This window comes from Bombina bombina, chromosome 3 (assembly GCF_027579735.1).
Source record: "Bombina bombina isolate aBomBom1 chromosome 3, aBomBom1.pri, whole genome shotgun sequence".
Classification (NCBI taxonomy): domain Eukaryota; kingdom Metazoa; phylum Chordata; class Amphibia; order Anura; family Bombinatoridae; genus Bombina; species Bombina bombina.
The window spans coordinates 1,272,985,347-1,273,005,533 of NC_069501.1; the positions used below are offsets into that span (position 1 = coordinate 1,272,985,347).

Here is a 20,187-nt window from a genome sequence, read left to right on the forward strand (position 1 = left end):
AATATAATAAACTGATAAACCAAATCATTGTAAAATACCTTTTAATTAACTTCTATTATCTGATGAATTTTTTTTGTTTTTTTTTATTCTTTATAGTTACTAAGAGTTAGCTGCTGTGCTCATCTACAGTAGTGCATTGCTGTTATGTGAGCTGACTTTAACTATGTGCTTAACCATTCATAGGGATTGCAATATTAAAATAACTTAAAACAGTATTTTCTATTTACAGGTTTATATCACATTAGCAAGATGTTTTCTCTGGATTGCTTTCTTTCTCACATATTTCTTTTAATTAATACAAAGTCTGGTGCAAATGAGGATGTATTATAAAAGAGCTGTTCTATAGACTTCTGCTGATAAATATCTATATTGCTCTCTTGTAAGTTAAACTGTAAAATGTATAGAGCTTTGTATGTAATTGATACAGGATGAAGTCTGGTTTTATTTCTTCAATAACATTTTAATGCTTTAAGGAAACATCAGTTTAGATATAAATGAAAACTTGTTGCAGATTTCTGTACCTAGGTGATAATGTGGGAGATCTGCACAACCTGTTTCTAAATGTCCTTGTTTGATTTTACTGAACCTTAGTGTAATCTGGAAAACAGGCGTCACATAGTGTGTCACACAATGCCTATAGTGTGTGACAATGTACAGTATATATGGCTATAAAACCCCGGGAGAATGTGACACCTGCTACCTGCAGGAAATGCTCAAGGATGAGGAAGTGCAGATCATGTTTTTATTAACACCAATTGCATGTTTAGAAATTATGGGCAATCTGGCATCTCTATGAGAGGTAAGTTCATCTTATAGTGACCTTGACACGTATATGAAAAGTGCCTAGGGACTCTGGGAAAGACATGTGTGACTATTGGTCCTAACAATGCAAGGGCATGAGCCCCTGATAGGCCGACGTACAAGTGCGCATGGTGCTTCCAGGAGAGGTTGGCTCCAGTGTTAATTTCATCAACAAAAACTAGACTAAAATGAGGATAAAACTAAAGAAATTCTGACTAAAACACGACTAAAACTAAAATGGTATTTTAGACAACAGAATATGAATAAAACTAAATCAAAATTTGCTGTCAAAATTAACACTTTATGCACAGTGTTATAATCTATCCATATTGAATTACTGCACTTTTGTAAAATTAAAAAAGCAAGGCTATCTTCTTGCGTATTTATGAAACTTGGTTTTATTTAATTTTAGGATAAAGACATGTTATATACCACAACAGTTAAATCTGTATTGCATGTTCAGACCTTAAAGGGGCAGTCTAGGCCAAAATAAACTTTCATGATTCAGATAGATTGTAATTTTAAACTATTTTCCAATTTACTTTTATCACCAATTTTGCTTTGTTCTCTTGGTATTCTTAGTTGAAAGCTTAACCTGGGAGGTTCATATGCTAATTTCTTAGACCTTGAAGGCCACCTCTTTTCAGAATGCATTTGAACAGTTTTTCACCACTAGAGGGTGTTAGTTCACGTATTTCATATAGATAACACTGTGCTCGTGCACGTGAAGTTATGTGGGAGCAGGCACTGATTGGCTAAACTGCAAGTCTGTCAAAAGAACTGAAATAAAGGGGCAGTTTGCAGAGGCTTAGATACAAGATAATCACAGAGGTTAAAAGTATATTAATATAACTGTGTTGGTTATGCAAAACTGGGGAATGGGTAATAAAGGGATTACCTATCTTTTAAAACAATAAAAATGCTGGTGTAGACTGTCCCTTTAATACCATAAAAAAAACACAACAGGTTAATAAACCTTTACTCCAGGAGAATATAATGAGTTTGGAAGTTCTAGAGCAGTGCTAATTCGGTTGCTGAAAAATGTTCCAATCTGTGAACAATCAATTGGTTCTTCATATAGAAATAATAATAGCCCACGAGTACGGGTTTAAAGGGTCAGTAAACCTTAAAAATAATGTTATATAATTCTGCACATAGTGCAGAATTATATAACATTATATTAGCCAAACATTTATAAAACCTAATTTCCCCGGGGCGTGTCCAAGCAGCGGCACAGAGCGGTCGCACTTTCCTGGAGCTCTGAAGGATATTGCAATAAACTGCCGATTATTGTAATAAATCAACAGCAAATACCTACAATACGATTACCCTCGTATTATCCTACATCTCTTATAAAAAAGTTGCTGTATAAATGAGATCAGAGACGGAATTGGACAACAGAGGCCTGTAGTGGCGGCACACGTGCAGGCAACGTCTCCCCCCGGCTCTCCGGGGTGTTTAGCTAGAACTGGCTACACATATCACACTTGCTGGGGATTAAGGCTATTCAAACCTACATTGCTCTCCACGACAGAGGACAAGATCCATACTCAGTATAACATAACTACGCAGTGGGCAACGATATTGAACCCGACTGCCGCCATGTGGGCCGACAACTTTGCTAACAGGTTCGATCTCCAATTTGCTAAAATTGAGCTAATGATGCAAAGCATGATTGATAAGGCGCCGACGGAACAAGACCTGCAGCTCCTGATAAACAGATTACTGCCTGTTAGGTTGATGGGAAGAACACCACAACACCCAATAGATCACAGACCGGACCCAATATCGCAGATAGAGGAAAATGAACAGCTGGGCATAGAAGCGAGTAGGAGAGCAACTCCGCTGATTACCGATCATGCAACATCTCCCATGTCGACAATACTGGGTGATAGATCTGTAACACGAGCTCATGGCCTTAATCAAGATCAGACGGAAAGAAGACATAACAGCACTCTCCTTGGATCTGAACACCGGCTGTTTCTGGGAACCGCACCCGGCAAGAATACTGGTTTACCTAAGGCATGCTCTGCCGCTGATGCGGAGAGAGTGCTTCCTACAGCGCTGCTGGTCTCGGTCCCTGCAGAATCAATGATGCCGATATGGGGGCTTGAGGGGGGCCCTCAGGAGGCAGAAGATCCCCATATATTATGTAAGCCGGCTAATACTGAGACTGTGGATGGAGTTCCAGAATCCATGCGGTGGGCTGAGACCACTAGCGCACAACATGATTCTTCACGGACATGGACTTACCCGGAACCATCATATCTCAAAGCATTTATAAAACATTCTGAGCTGACGAAGAGAATTAAACAACCCTGGCCGGGTACCTTCTTGAAGAATGTGACTCATATGAATATTAACTTTGGGGGCGGAGGACATGTCTGTAATGTATTACCACCATCTTACTTTTAGTGTGTAAATACTAGTGCCACCTCTGAACCCTTACACAACATCTCCCCTAGTCAGTGTTTGACATAAATGACCACACAGCTATATCTGTCTTTTCTTTTTATTTTATTTTGTTTTTGCTACAAATACTAAGAAAGTGGCTCGAGATCACGTAACAGGCAGACCATTCGAAAACTGCTACTTACCATATACTTAGGCAGACGCCCTATGTTTACTATATTTAGCCTTAACTCTGCGGCTTACGGCCGGAGCTGCAGAGGAGTCAAAGGGTTTTATTCTGAACATGGGTTAACCACCGTCTAATTGATCTCATATATTCTAACATAACACCTGCCTACAAACGGTATCTCTGATAACACACCTATCTTCATACACCATAAGATATTGAGCTTAATTTAGCTGGGCTACGGTATCAATGTTAACCTAAGTTCAGAGAGTTATTTATTATCCATTCCCGCAGTAGCTAAACAGTTTATATCACTGTTCATCTATATTTACCCTACAACCTATTTGTTTATGAGAGATTTTTTCCACCTAAACACCTTTATGCTCGAAACACTGATAACCTCCCATTTTGGCAGGAGATGTAGCCCAATCCCACTGCGGCACTTGTCCTGTAAGCCACGTTCTCAGGTCTCTTTTTACCACATACATATGTTATAAGGATGTAGCCCGTAGTAGGTTATACTATTAACGAGTGGAAGCTTTTCCTTTTATATATCAACCAGCCATATATACTATAAATATGCCGAGTTCTGGCTCCTGCATCTTCAGAATTAATGTAATCTACCGTTATGATAACATGCTATGTAGTGATGCAGTTTTTTTTTTTTTTTTGTTTTGTCTTTTTTTTCTTTTCTTGATGCACTGTTAAAGGTTAACCCCTGATTATAGCCTGTTATAATAGCACAGGTCCAAAAGTGGCCTAAATCGTTATATAAAAGAAGGGGGGAAGAAACAAATCTTTTTATGTTGCTCTTCCTTTGATGTTTTTTGGTCTCACTGTTCAAGGTTAACCCCTGATTATAACTTGTTATAGTAGCACAGGTCCAAAAGTGGCCTAGATTGTTATATAAAAGAGGGGGAAAAAACAAAAAACTTAGAGGACTGTAACTATTTAAGTACATCTCAAAGCATCAGACGTTAAGTGAAATCCTGAAATTACAATTGTACTTGGTATATTTTTATTTTTGTAAATGTATATTTTGTCCTCAATAAAAATAATAAAAAAAAAAAAAAAAAAAAAAAAAAAACCTAATTTCCCCTATTCATTTTTTTTAAAAAAACGCTGTTTCACAGACCCGCTCTCTGCTGAGCGGGTCTGTTATATTTACTCAGCGCATCGGGCCACAGGAGCGAGCTGCACTTAGTCTTATGGCGCAGTCGGGCCGGGCTGTGACTATACAGCTGGCTCGATGCGCTGAGTAAATATAACAGACCCGCTCAGCAGAGAGCAGAGAGCGGGTCTGTGAAACAGCGTTTTTTAAAAAAATAATTAATAGGGGAAATTAGGTTTTATAAATGTTTGGCTAATATAATGTTATATAATTCTGCACTATGTGCAGAATTATATAACATTATTTTTAAAGTTTACTGACACTTTAAGTTATGCTGTGCCTGTGCTAGCTGCACAAACGTTTTGTTGTGTTGAGTTACTTTTGTTTTAATTATTAACTGTTAAAGTTTTGGTATTGGGTAATATGTGCAACGGCGTTACAGCCAATACAGTTTGCAGTTTTTTTTTATATATTTTAAAGTTGCACTTCTGTTTGTTTATAAAACTTGGTTTTATTTAATTTTAAGTTTAATAAAGACGTTATATATCACAACGGCTAAATCTGTGTCTGTATTGCATGTTTAAACCTTAATACCATAAATATTAACAGGAGTTTACTCCTGGGGTATATAATCAGTTTGCAAATTATAGAGAAATGCTTAAATAATGCATTACACTTTAACTACACCCCTAAGATTTTAGTCAACTAAAACGACACTAAAACAATTCAGATGACTAAAACTAAATGGCATTTTAGCCAAAACACTAAATCTAAGACTAAATCGAAAATTGCCATCAAAATTAACATTGGTTGGTTCCCCTAAAGCCCTTAGGTGAGGTAGGTGTCCCTGATACCTTCAAGAGAGGTATGTATATACAGCAGTACACACAGCAGTACATATAGCAGTACATATAGCAGTACATACAGCAGTACATACAGCAGTACATACAGCAGTACACACAGCAGTACACACAGCAGTACATACAGCAGTACATACAGCAGTACATACAGCAGTACATACAGCAGTACACACAGCAGTACATACAGCAGTACATATAGCAGTACATACAGCAGTACATACAGCAGTACACACAGCAGTACATATAGCAGTACATACAGCAGTATATACAGCAGTACACACAGCAGTACATATAGCAGTACATATAGCAGTACATACAGCAGTACACACAGCAGTACATATAGCAGTACATATAGCAGTACACACAGCAGTACACACAGCAGTACACACAGCAGTACATACAGCAGTACATACAGCAGTACATACAGCAGTACATACAGCAGTTCATACAGCAGTACACACAGCAGTACACACAGCAGTACACACAGCAGTACATACAGCAGTACATACAGCAGTACATATAGCAGTACATACAGCAGTACATACAGCAGTACATACAGCAGTACACACAGCAGTACACACAGCAGTACATACAGCAGTACATATAGCAGTACATACAGCAGTACATACAGCAGTACATACATATAGTATGTACTGCTGTATGTACTGCTATATGTACTGCTATATGTACTGCTGTATGTACTGCTGTATGTACTGCTGGTGTTTCAGATAGTCCCTAACATCTTTACATGAGTGATGTAAATAAAATCTCTGTTTATGGGCTATGTGCCTATCTCTGGCTGTATGTAGTTGTCCTATTTGTGTGACATCTCACTCTCTGTATGTGACATGTCACTGTACTCTCTCTGTGTTTGACATATCACTGTACTCTCTCTGTGTGTGACATGTCATTGTGCTCTCTCTTTATGTGACATGTCACTGTGCTCTCTCTGTGTGTGACAAGTCACTTTACTCTCTCTGTGTGTGACATGTCATTGTGCTCTCTCTGTATGTGACATGTCACTGTGCTCTCTCTGTGTGTGACAAGTCACTGTACTCTCTCTGTGTGTGACAAGTCACTGTACTCTCTCTGTGTGTGACATGTCACTGTTCTCTCTCTGTGTGTGACATGTCACTGTTCTCTCTCTGTGTGTGACATGTCACTGTACTCTCTCTGTGTGGGACATGTCATTGTGCTCTCTGTGTGTGACATGTCACTGTACTCTCTCTGTGTGTGACATGTCACTGTACTCTCTCTGTGTGGGACATATCATTGTGCTCTCTGTGTGTGACATGTCATTGTGCTCTCTCTTTGTGTGACTTGGTATCTCACCTGTGCAGTGGTGGAACTTGCAGTCTCCTCCTCTCTTCCTCCCCCAGCTGTTTGGCTCGGCTGCATTTCTCCCCCAGGGGATTCCCTCTTCTGTAACCCCTCACTCCATAGCTCTGGGGGCAGCTTCATGGGGAGGTGATGAGAAAGGGGTGTCCAGAAGGCTACACAGAGCCAGGACAGACAGACATAGAATACAAGATAAAAGACAGCTTTACTGAGATCTTCTCACCTGGCCAGGTGAGCAGAAGCCCCACCCACTCATGTCATTGCTGTTTCCAAGGCAACTGGACCTGCCCCAACATGAATTGTCATTCATGGAAACATTGGGTGGGAATAATCAGGAATCCACCCTTTCATTGCCAGAGGGCCATGCAGTATAATATTAGACATCAAGAACTGGTCTGGGGGGTGGGGTGAGGAGGAAGGCTGGGTAATTAGCTGCAAGTCAGCAGTATACTAGTAGCTGTATTCAAGTGCCATAATCTTGTAGTCTTGTACCATCTCTTCAGAAAGACTCATCCCTACATCTACCACTTATTTTACACTTCCCCTTGGTCTGATAACCATTTATCACAAAAAAAAAGCCACATCATATCCCACCAGCCCTTAAATCTGCATTTCTGGTGATGTCACCGAAACTAAATCTAATAAAATTGTGGATTTCTTTTATTAATATAATAGTATTAGTGGAGTATAAAAGAGTTTTCTAATCTACAGTATTACTCATAATTTATGAGATAATCCAGGAGGGTTTGAAAAGCAAATATTTTATTAGTAAATAAATCTGTTTGCATTCAATCATTATTGTTATTCTTTTAAAAAAATCTAAATAAAAGTTTAAAATCTCATTAAGGAAATGGAAATATAATGTGCTTGATGTCATTATTACTAAATACATAACACTGGCTTATTATATTTTATGTATTACACTTGTTTGTATATTAAAATATAATTTTAGAAAATATAAGAATTCTTTATACTAAAGCTAAAATGTTTTATGCAATATAATCTTTATAGTATCAATAATATTTTATTGCTTTTTCTGAAAACAATGTTGCACACTAGATATAACAGTTTTTTAGAGCTTGGGTGATTTCAAGGTAAGAAATTTGAACATTTTTCATTTTATATTATGAATTTACTGATCTGTAGTGTGATCTGGAGAACAGACGTCACATATTGTGTCACATAATCATATAGTATGATTTTACTGATCCATAGTGTGCTCTGGAGAACAGACGTCACATAGTGTATCACATGATCATATAGTGTGATTTTACTGATCTATAGTGTGATCTGGAGAACAGACCTCACATAGTGTGTCACATCATCTTATTGTATGATTATACTGATCCATAGTGTAATCTGGAGAACAGACGTCACATAAAGTGTCACATCATCATATAGTGTGATTTTACTGATCCATAGTGTAATCTGGAGAACAGACGTCAAATAGTGTGTCACATGATCATATAGTATGATTATAGTGATCCATATTGTGATCTGGAGAACAGACATCACCTGTCCTATTTTTTTACTTGATATAGTTTGATTTTACTGATCCATACTGTGATCTAGAGAACAGACTGACAAACTGCCCCTTATACTGAAATACTGCCTCTCACCCTAATACTGAGGCACTGCCCCTCACTCTAATGATGACATGCTGCTCCTCAACCTCATACTGACAAACTGCCCCTCACCCTCATACTGAAACACTGCCCCTAACCCTAATACTGACACACTGCCTCTCACCCTAATACTGAGGCACTGCCCCTCACTCTAATGATGACATGCTGCTCCTCAACCTCACACTGACACACTGCCCCTCACCCTAATACTGACAAACTGCCCCTCACCCTCATACTGAAACACTGCCCCTAACCCTAATACTGACACACTGCCCCTCACCCTCATACTGACACACTGCCTCTTACCCTAATACTGACACACTGCCCCTCACCCTAATACTGACACACTGCCTCTCACACTAATACTGAAACACTGCCCCTAACTCTAATACTGACAAACTGCCCCTCACCCTCATACTGACACACTGCCCCTCACCGTAATACTGACACACTGCCCCTCACCCTCATACTGACACACTGCTCCTCACCCTCTTACTGACACACTGCCTCTCACCCTAATACTGACACACTGCTCCTCACCCTCATACTGACACACTGCCCCTCACCCTCATACTGACACACTGCCTCTCACCCTAATACTGACACACTGCCCCTCACTCTAATGATGACATGCTGCTCCTCAACCTCATACTGACAAACTGCCCCTCACCCTCATACTGAAACACTGCCCCTAACCCTAATACTGACACACTGCCTCTCACCCTAATACTGAGGCACTGCCCCTCACTCTAATGATGACATGCTGCTCCTCAACCTCATACTGACAAACTGCCCCTCACCCTCATACTGAAACACTGCCCCTAACCCTAATACTGAGGCACTGCCCCTCACTCTAATGATGACATGCTGCTCCTCAACCTCATACTGACACACTGCCCCTCACCCTCATACTGAAACACTGCCCCTAACCCTAATACTGAGGCACTGCCTCTCACCCTAATACTGACACACTGCTCCTCAACCTCACACTGACACACTGCCCCTCACCCTCATACTGAAACACTGCCCCTAACCCTAATACTGACACACTGCCCCTCACTCTAATGATGACATGCTGCTCCTCAACCTCACACTGACACACTGCCCCTCACCCTCATACTGAAACACTGCCCCTAACCCTAATACTGACACACTGCCCCTCACCCTCATACTGACACACTGCCCCTCACCCTCATACTGACACACTGCCTCTTACCCTAATACTGACACACTGCCCCTCACCCTAATACTGACACACTGCCTCTTACCCTAATACTGACACACTGGCCCTCACCCTCATACTGACAAACTGCCCCTTATACTGACGCACTGCCCCTCACCCTCATACTGACACACTGCCCCTCACCCTCATACTGACACACTGCCTCTTACCCTAATACTGACACACTGCCCCTCACCCTAATACTGACACACTGCCTCTTACCCTAATACTGACACACTGCCCCTCACCCTCATACTGACAAACTGCCCCTTATACTGACGCACTGCCCCTCACCCTCATACTGACACACTGCCTCTCACACTAATACTGAAACACTGCCCCTAACTCTAATACTGACAAACTGCCCCTCACCCTCATACTGACACACTGCCCCTCACCGTAATACTGACACACTGCCCCTCACCGTAATACTGACACACTGCCCCTCACCGTAATACTGACACACTGCCCCTCACCCTATTACTGACACACTGCCCCTCACCCTCATACTGACACACTGCCTCTCACCCTAATACTGACACACTGCTCCTCACCCTCATACTGACACACTGCCCCTCACCCTCATACTGACACACTGCCCCTCACCTTAATACTGACACACTGCCCCTCACCTTAATACTGACACACTGCCCCTCACCTTAATACTGACGCACTGCCCCTCACCTTAATACTGACACACTGCCCCTCACCTTAATACTGACACACTGCCTCTCACCCTAATACTGACACACTGCCTCTCACCCTAATACTGACACACTGCTCCTCACCCTCATACTGACACACTGCCTCTCACCTTAATACTGACACACTGCCTCTCACCCTAATACTGACACACTGCCCCTCACCTTAATACTGACACACTGCCTCTCACCCTAATACTGACACACTGCCTCTCACCCTAATACTGACACACTGCCCCTCACCCTCATACTGACACACTACCCCTCATCCTCATACTGACACACTGCCCCTCACCCTCATACTGACACAGTGCCCCTCACCTTAATACTGACACACTGCCCCTCACCCTCATACTGACACACTGCCCCTCACCTTAATACTGACAAGCTGCTTCTCACCATCATACTGACACACTGCCTAGCATTCTAATACTGACACACAGCCTATCATCCTAATACTGACACACTGCCCTCCACCCTAATACTGACACACTGCCTCTCATCCTAATACTGACACACTGCCTCTCACCCTAATACTGACACACTGCCTCTCACCCTAATACTGACACACTGCCTCTCACCCTAATGCTGACACACCGCCCCTCACTTTAATGCTGACATACTGCCCTCACCCTAATACTGACACACTGCCCCTCACCCTCATACTGACACACTGCCCCTCACCATCATACTGACACTCTGCCCCTCCCCCTAATACTGACACACTGCCTCTCACCCTAATACTGACACACTGCCTATCATCCTAATACTGACATACTGTCCCTCACTCTAATACTGATGCGCTGCCTGTCACCCCAATACTGACGTGCTGCCTCTCACCCTAAAACTGACACACTGCCCCTCACCCTAATACTGACACGCTGCCTCTCACACTTATACTGACGTACTGCCTCTGACCCTAATACTGACACACTGGCCCTCACTCTAATACTGACACACTGCCTCTGACCTTAATACTGACACACTGCCCCTCACCCTAATACTGACACGCTGCCTCTCACCCTAATACTAACACACTGCCCCTCACCCTAATACTGACAAACTGCCCCTCACACTAATACTGACACACTGCCCCTCACCCTAATACTGACAAACTGCCCCTCACACTAATACTGACGCACTGCCCCTCACCCTAATACTGACACACTGCCTCTCATCCTAATACTGACACACTGCCTCTCATCCTAATACTGACACACTGCCTCTCACCCTAATACTGACACACTGCCTCTCACCCTAATACTGACACACTGCCTCTCACCCTAATACTGACACACTGCCTCTCATCCTAATACTGACACACTTCCTCTCACCCTAATACTGACACACTGCCTCTCACCCTAATACTGACACACTGCCTCTCACCCTAATACTGACACACTGCCTCTCATCCTAATACTGACACACTTCCTCTCACCCTAATACTGACACACTGCCTCTCACCCTAATACTGACACACTGCCCCTCACCCTAATACTGACACACTGCCCCTCACACTAATACTGACACACTGCCCCTCACCCTAATACTGACAAACTGCCCCTCACACTAATACTGACACACTACCTCTCACCCTCATACTGACACACTGCTTCTCACCCTAATACTGACACACTGCCCCTCACACTAATATTGACGTACTGTCTCTCACCCTCATACTGACACACTGCCACTCACCCTAACACTGCCTCTGACCTTAATACTGACACATTGCCCCTCACCCTAATACTGACACAGTGCCTCTCACCTTAATACTGACACACTACCTCTCACCCTCATACTGACACACTGCTTCTCACCCTAATACTGACACTGCCTCTCACCCTAATACTGACGCGCCGTGCTGCTCCTCACCCTAATACTGACACACTGCCTGTCACCATAATACTGACACACTGCCTCTCACCCTAATACTGATGCACTGCCTCTCACCCTAATACTGACACACTGCCTCTCACCCTCACCCTCTTACTGACACACTGCCTCTCACCCTAATACTGACACACTGCCTCTCACCCTAATACTGACACACTGCCTCTCACCCTAATACTGACATGCTGCCTCTCACTCTAATACTGACACACTGCCTCTCATCCTAATACTGACACACTGCCTCTCACCCTAATACTGACATACTGCCTCTCACCCTCATACTGACACACTGACCCTCACCCTAATACTGACACACTGCCCCTCACCCTAATACTGACACACTGCCTCTCATCTTAATACTGACACACTGCCCCTCACCCTAATACTGACACACTGCCTCTCACCCTAATACTTACACACTGTTCCTCACCCTAATACTGACACACTGCCTCTCACCCTAATACTGACACACTGCCTCTCACCCTCATACTGACACACTGCCCCTCACCCTAATACTGACACACTGCCTCTCACCCTAATACTGACATACTGCCTCTCACCCTCATACTGACACACTGACCCTCACCCTAATACTGACACACTGCCCCTCACCCTAATACTGACACACTGCCTCTCACCCTAATACTGACACACTGCTCCTCACCCTAATACTGACACACTACCTCGCAACCTAATACTGACACACTGCTCCTCACCCTAATACTGACACACTACCTCGCAACCTAATACTGACACACTACTCCTCACCCTAATACTGACACACTGCCCCTCACCCTAATACTGACAATCTGCCTCTCACCCTAATACTGACACACTGCCTCTCATCTTAATACTGACACACTGCCCCTCACCCTAATACTGACACACTAACTCTCACCCTAATACTGACGTACTGCCTCTCACCCTAATACTGACACACTACCTCTCACCCTAATACTGACACACTGCCTCTCACCCTAATACTGACACACTGCCTCTCACCCTTATACTGACACACTGCCTCTCACCCTAATATTGACATACTGCCTCTCACCCTAATACTGACACACTGCCTCTCACCCTAATACTGACACACTGCCTCTCACCCTAATACTGACACACTGCCTCTCACCCTAATACTGACACACTGCCTCTCACCCTAATACTGACACACTGCCTCTCACCCTTATACTGACACACTGCCTCTCACCCTAATACTGACACACTACCTCTCACCCTAATACTGACACACTGCCTCTCACCCTAATACTGACACACTTCCTCTCACCCTAATACTGACACACTGCCTCTCACCCTAATACTGACACACTGCCTCTCTCCCTAATACTGACACACTGCATTTTTAAATTCCTTAAAAGGAGAATAAAGTGATTTTAGTTGTAACTAACAAGTTGTATATTAACACATTTTTTTTTTTTTTTTTACATTTCCCTAATAATTTTTTTTCTCACCCTAATACTGACACACTGCTTCTCACCCTAATACTGACACACTGCCTCTCATCCTAATACTGGCACACTACCTCTCACCCTAATACTGAGGTACTGCCTCTCACCCTAATACTGGCACACTACCTCTCACCCTAATATTGACACACTGCCTCTCACCCTAATATTGACATACTGCCTCTCACCCTAATACTGGCACACTACCTCTCACCCTAATACTGGCACACTACCTCTCACCCTAATACTGACACACTGCTCCTCACCCTAATACTGATGCACTGCCTCTCACCATAATACTGACAACACTACCTATCACCCTCATACTGACACACTACCTCTCACCCTCATACTGACATACTGCCTCTCATCCTAATACTGACATACTGCCTCTCACCCTAATACTGACACACTGCTCCTCACCCTAATACTGGCACACTACCTCTCACCCTAATACTGGCACACTACCTCTCACCCTAATACTGACACACTGCTCCTCACCCTAATACTGATGCACTGCCTCTCACCATAATACTGACAACACTACCTATCACCCTCATACTGACACACTACCTCTCACCCTCATACTGACACACTGCCTCTCACCATAATACTGACAACACTACCTATCACCCTCATACTGACACACTACCTCTCACCCTCATACTGACACACTGCCTCTCACCCTAATACTGACACAGTGCCTCTCACCATAATACTGACACACTGCCTCTCATCCTAATACTGACAACACTACCTATCACCCTCATACTGATACACTGCCTCTCACCCTCATACTGACATACTGCCTCTCCTCCTAATACTGACACAGTGCCTCTCACCATAATACTGATGTACTCACCCTAATACTGACACACTGCCTCTCACCATAATACTGATGTACTCACCCTACAACTGACACACTGCCTCTCACCCTAATACTGACACATTACCTCTCACCCTAATACTGACATACTGCCTCTCACCCTAATAATTACAAACTACTCACCCTAATACTGACACACTGCCTCTCACACTAATACTGACACATTACCTTTCACCCTAATAGTGACATACTGCCTCTCACCCTAATACTGACACACTGCCTCTCACCCTAATATTGACACACTGCCTCTCACCCTAATACTGACACACTGCCTCTCACCCTAATACTGACATACTGCCTCTCACCCTAATACTGACACCCTAACTCTCACCCTAATATTGACACACTGCCTCTCACCCTAATACTGACATACTGCCTCTCACCCTAATACTGACACACTGCCTCTCACCCTAATACTGACACACTGCCTCTCATCCTAATACTGACATACTGCTTCTCACCCTAATACTGACATACTGCCTCTCACCCTAATACTGACACACTACCTCTCACCCTAATATTGACACACTGCCTCTCACCCTAATACTGACACACTGCCTCTCATCCTAATACTGACATACTGCCTCTCACCCTAATACTGACACACTAACTCTGACTCTAATACTGACACACTGACTCTCATCCTAATACTGACACATTGCCTCTCACCCTAATACTGACATACTGCCTCTCACCCTAATACTGACACACTGCCTCTCACCCTCATACTAACATAATGCCCCTAATACTGACACACTGCCTCTCACCCTAATACTGACATACTGCCTCTCACCCTAATACTGACACACTGCCCCTCACCCTATTACTGACACACTGCCTCTCACCCTAATACTGACACACCGACTCTCATCCTAATACTGACACACTGCCTCTCACCCTAATACTGACATACTGCCTCTCACCCTAATAATGACACACTGCCTCTCACCCTAATACTGACACACTGCCTCTCACCCTAATACTGACACACTGCCTCTCACCCTATTATTGACACACTACCTCTCACCCTAATTCTGACACACTGCCTATAACCCTAATACTGACACACTGACTCTCATCCTAATACCGACACGCTGCCTCTCACCCTAATACTGACATACTGACTCTCATCCTAATACTGAGGTACTGCCTCTCACCCTAATACTGACACACTGACCCTCACCCTAATACTGACACACTGCCTCTCACCCTAATACTGACACACTGCCTCTCACCCTAATACTGACACACTGCCCCTCACCCTAATACTGATGTGCTGACTCTCACCCTAATACTGACACACTGCCTCTCACCATAATACTGACGTACTGCCCCTAATACTGACACACTGCCTCTCATCCTAATACTGACATACTGCCTCTCATCCTAATACTGACACACTCCCTCTCACCCTAATACTGACACACTGACCCTCACCCTAATACTGACACACTGCCTCTCACCCTAATACTGACACACTGCCTCTCACCCTAATACTGACACACTGCCCCTCACCCTAATACTGATGTGCTGACTCTCACCCTAATACTGACACACTGCCTCTCATCCTAATACTGACACACTGCCTCTCACCCTCATACTGACATACTGCCTCTCACCCTAATACTGACACAGTGCCTCTCCTCCTAATACTGACACACTGCCTATCACCATAATACTGATGTACTCACCCTAAAACGGACACACTGCCTCTCACCCTAATACTGACACACTGCCTCTCACCCTAATACTGACACACTACCTCTCACCCTAATACTGACACACTACCTCTCACCCTAATACTGACATACTGCCTCTCACCCTAATACTGACACACTGCCTCTCACCCTAATACTGACACACTACCTCTCACCCTAATACTGACATACTGCCTCTCACCCTAATACTGACACACTGCCTCTCACCCTAATACTGACACACTACCTCTCACCCTAATACTGACATACTGCCTCTCACCCTAATAATTACAAACTACTTCTCACCCTAATACTGACATACTGCCTCTCACCCTAATACTGACACACTGCCTCTCACCCTAATATTGACACACTTCCTCTCACCCGAATACTGACATACTGCCTCTCACCCTAATACTGACACACTAACTCTCACCCTAATATTGACACACTGCCTCTCACCCTAATACTGACATACTGCCTCTCACCCTAATACTGACACACTGCCTCTCACCCTAATATTGACACACTGCCTCTCACCCTAATACTGACACACTGCCTCTCACCCTAATACTGACATACTGCCTCTCACCCTAATACTGACACACTACCTCTCACCCTAATATTGACACACTGCCTCTCACCCTAATACTGACATACTGCCTCTCATCCTAATACTGACATACTGCCTCTCACCCTAATACTGACACACTGCCTCTCACCCTAATACTGACATACTGCCTCTCATCCTAATATTGACACACTGCCCCTCAACCTAATACTGACACACTGCCTCTCACCCTAATACTGACACACTGCCTCTCACCCTAATACTGACACACTGCCTCTCACCCTAATACTGACACACTGCCTCTCACCCTAATACTGACACACTGCCTCTCACCCTAATACTGACACACTGCCTCTCACCCTAATACTGACACACTACCTCTCACCCTAATACTGACACACTGCCTCTCACCCTAATACTGACACACTGCCTCTCACCCTAATACTGACATACTGCCTCTCACCCTAATACTGACACACTGCCTCTCATCCTAATACTGACACACTGCCTCTCACCCTAATACTGACACACTGCTCCTCACCCTAATACTGATGCACTGCCTCTCACCCTAATACTGACACACTGCCTCTCACCCTAATACTGACACACTGCCTCTCCCCCTAATACTGACACACTACCTCTCACCCTAATACTGACACACTACCTCTCACCCTAATACTGACACACTACCTCTCACCCTAATACTGACACTCTAACTCTCACCATAATACTGACACACTGCCTCTCACGCTAATACTGACACACTACCTCTCACCCTAATACTGACACTCTGCCTCTCACCCTAATATTGACACACTGCCTCTCATCCTAATACTGACCAACTGCCTCTCACCCTAATACTGACATACTGCCTCTCATCCTAATACTGACACACTGCCTCTCACCCTAATACTGACATACTGCCCCTCACCCTAATACTGACACACTGCCTCTCACCCTAATACTGACATACTGCCCCTCAACCTAATACTGACACACTGCCTCTCACCCTAATACTGACACACTGCCTCTCATCCTAACACTGACATACTGCCTCTCACCCTTATACTGACACATTGCCTCTCACCCTAATACTGACACACTGCCTCTCACCCTAATACTGACACACTGCCTCTCACCCTAATACTGACACACTGCCTCTCACCCTAATACTGACACACTACCTCTCACCCTAATACTGACACACTACCTCTCACCCTAATACTGACACACTACCTCTCACCCTAATACTGACACACTGCCTCTCATCCTAATACTGACACACTGCCTCTCACCCTAATACTGACATACTGCCTCTCACCCTAATATTGACACACTGCCTCTCACCCTAATACTGACACACTGCCTCTCATCCTAATACTGACATACTGCCTCTCACCCTAATACTGACACACTACCTCTCACCCTAATACTGACACACTGCCTCTCATCCTAATACTGACACACTGCCTCTCACCCTAATACTGACATACTGCCTCTCACCCTAATATTGACACACTGCCTCTCACCCTAATACTGACATACTGCCTCTCACCCTAATACTGACATACTGCCTCTCACCCTAATACTGACACACTGCCTCTCATCCTAATACTGACATACTGCCTCTCACCCTAATACTGACACTCTGCCTCTCACCCTAATATTGACACACTGCCTCTCACCCTAATACTGACACACTGCCTCTCACCCTAATACTGACACACTGCCTCTCACCCTCATACTGACACACTGCCTCTCACCCTCATACTGACACACTGCCTCTCACCCTAATACTGACACACTGCCTCTCACCCTAATACTGACACACTGCCTCTCACCCTAATACTGACACACTGCCTCTCACCCTAATACTGACACACTGCCTCTCACCCTTATACTGACACACTGCCTCTCATCCTAATACTGACATACTGCCTCTCATCCTAATACTGACACACTACCTCTCACCCTAATACTGACACACTGCCTCTCACCCTAATACTGACATACTGCCTCTCATCCTAATACTGACACTCTGCCTCTCACCCTAATATTGACATACTGCCTCTCATCCTAATACTGACATACTGCCTCTCATCCTAATACTGACACACTGCCTCTCATCCTAATACTGACATACTGCCTCTCACCCTAATACTGACAAACTGCCTCTCACCCTAATACTGACACACTGCCTCTCACCCTAATACTGACACACTGCCTCTCATCCTAATACTGACACACTGCCCCTCACCCTAATACTGACACTCTGCCTCTCACCCTAATACTGACACACTGCCTCTCATCCTAATACTGACACACTAACTCTCACCATAATACTGACACACTGCCTCTCATCCTAATACTGACACACTAACTCTCACCATAATACTGACACACTGCCTCTCACCCTAATACTGACACACTGCCTCTCACCCTAATACTGACATACTGCCTCTCACCCTAATACTGACACACTGCCTCTCACCCTAATACTGACATACTGCCTCTCACCCTAATACTGACACACTGCCTCTCACCCTAATACTGACATACTGCCTCTCATCCTAATACTGACACACTGCCCCTCACCTTAATACTGACACACTGCCTCTCACCCTAATACTGACACACTGCCTCTCACCCTAATACTGACACACTGCCTCTCACCCTAATACTGACACACTGCCTCTCACCCTAATACTGACATACTGCCTCTCACCCTAATACTGACATACTGCCTCTCACCCTAATACTGACACACTACCTCTCACCCTAATACTGACATACTGCCTCTCACCCTAATACTGACATACTGCCTCTCACCCTAATACTGACATACTGCCTCTCACCCTAATACTGACATATTGCCTCTCACCCTAATACTGACACACTGCCTCTCACCCTAATACTGACATACTGCCTCTCATCCTAATACTGACACTCTGCCTCTCACCCTAATACTGACACTCTGCCTCTCACCCTAATACTGACACACTACCTCTCACCCTAATACTGACACACTGCCTCTCACCCTAATACTGACACACTGCCTCTCACCCTAATACTGACATACTGCCTCTCATCCTAATACTGACACACTGCCTCTCACCCTAATACTGACACACTGCCTCTCATCCTAATACTGACACTCTGCCTCTCACCCTAATATTGACATACTGCCTCTCATCCTAATACTGACACACTGCCTCTCATCCTAATACTGACATACTGCCTCTCACCCTCATACTGACACACTGACCCTCACCCTAATACTGACACACTGCCTCTCACCCTAATACTGACACACTGCCTCTCATCCTAATACTGACACTCTGCCTCTCACCCTAATATTGACATACTGCCTCTCACCCTAATAATTACAAACTACTTCTCACCCTAATATTGACACACTGCCTCTCATCCTAATACTGA

At 44.1% G+C, this 20,187-nt stretch overlaps 1 protein-coding gene across 1 annotated transcript in view; it reads right to left on the reverse strand.

Moving 5' to 3' along the window:
* The window catches only part of LOC128654733 (sodium-dependent proline transporter-like), a 142,763-nt gene extending 135,818 nt beyond the window's left edge, over positions 1-6,945 (reverse strand). Inside the window, exon 1 of the mRNA XM_053708829.1 lies at positions 6,683-6,945. Within this exon, the coding sequence (XP_053564804.1) occupies positions 6,683-6,811 (129 nt within the window). The 5' untranslated portion in view covers positions 6,812-6,945. The remainder of the gene's footprint in view (positions 1-6,682) is intronic.
* Between the last annotated feature and the right edge of the window lie 13,242 nt (positions 6,946-20,187).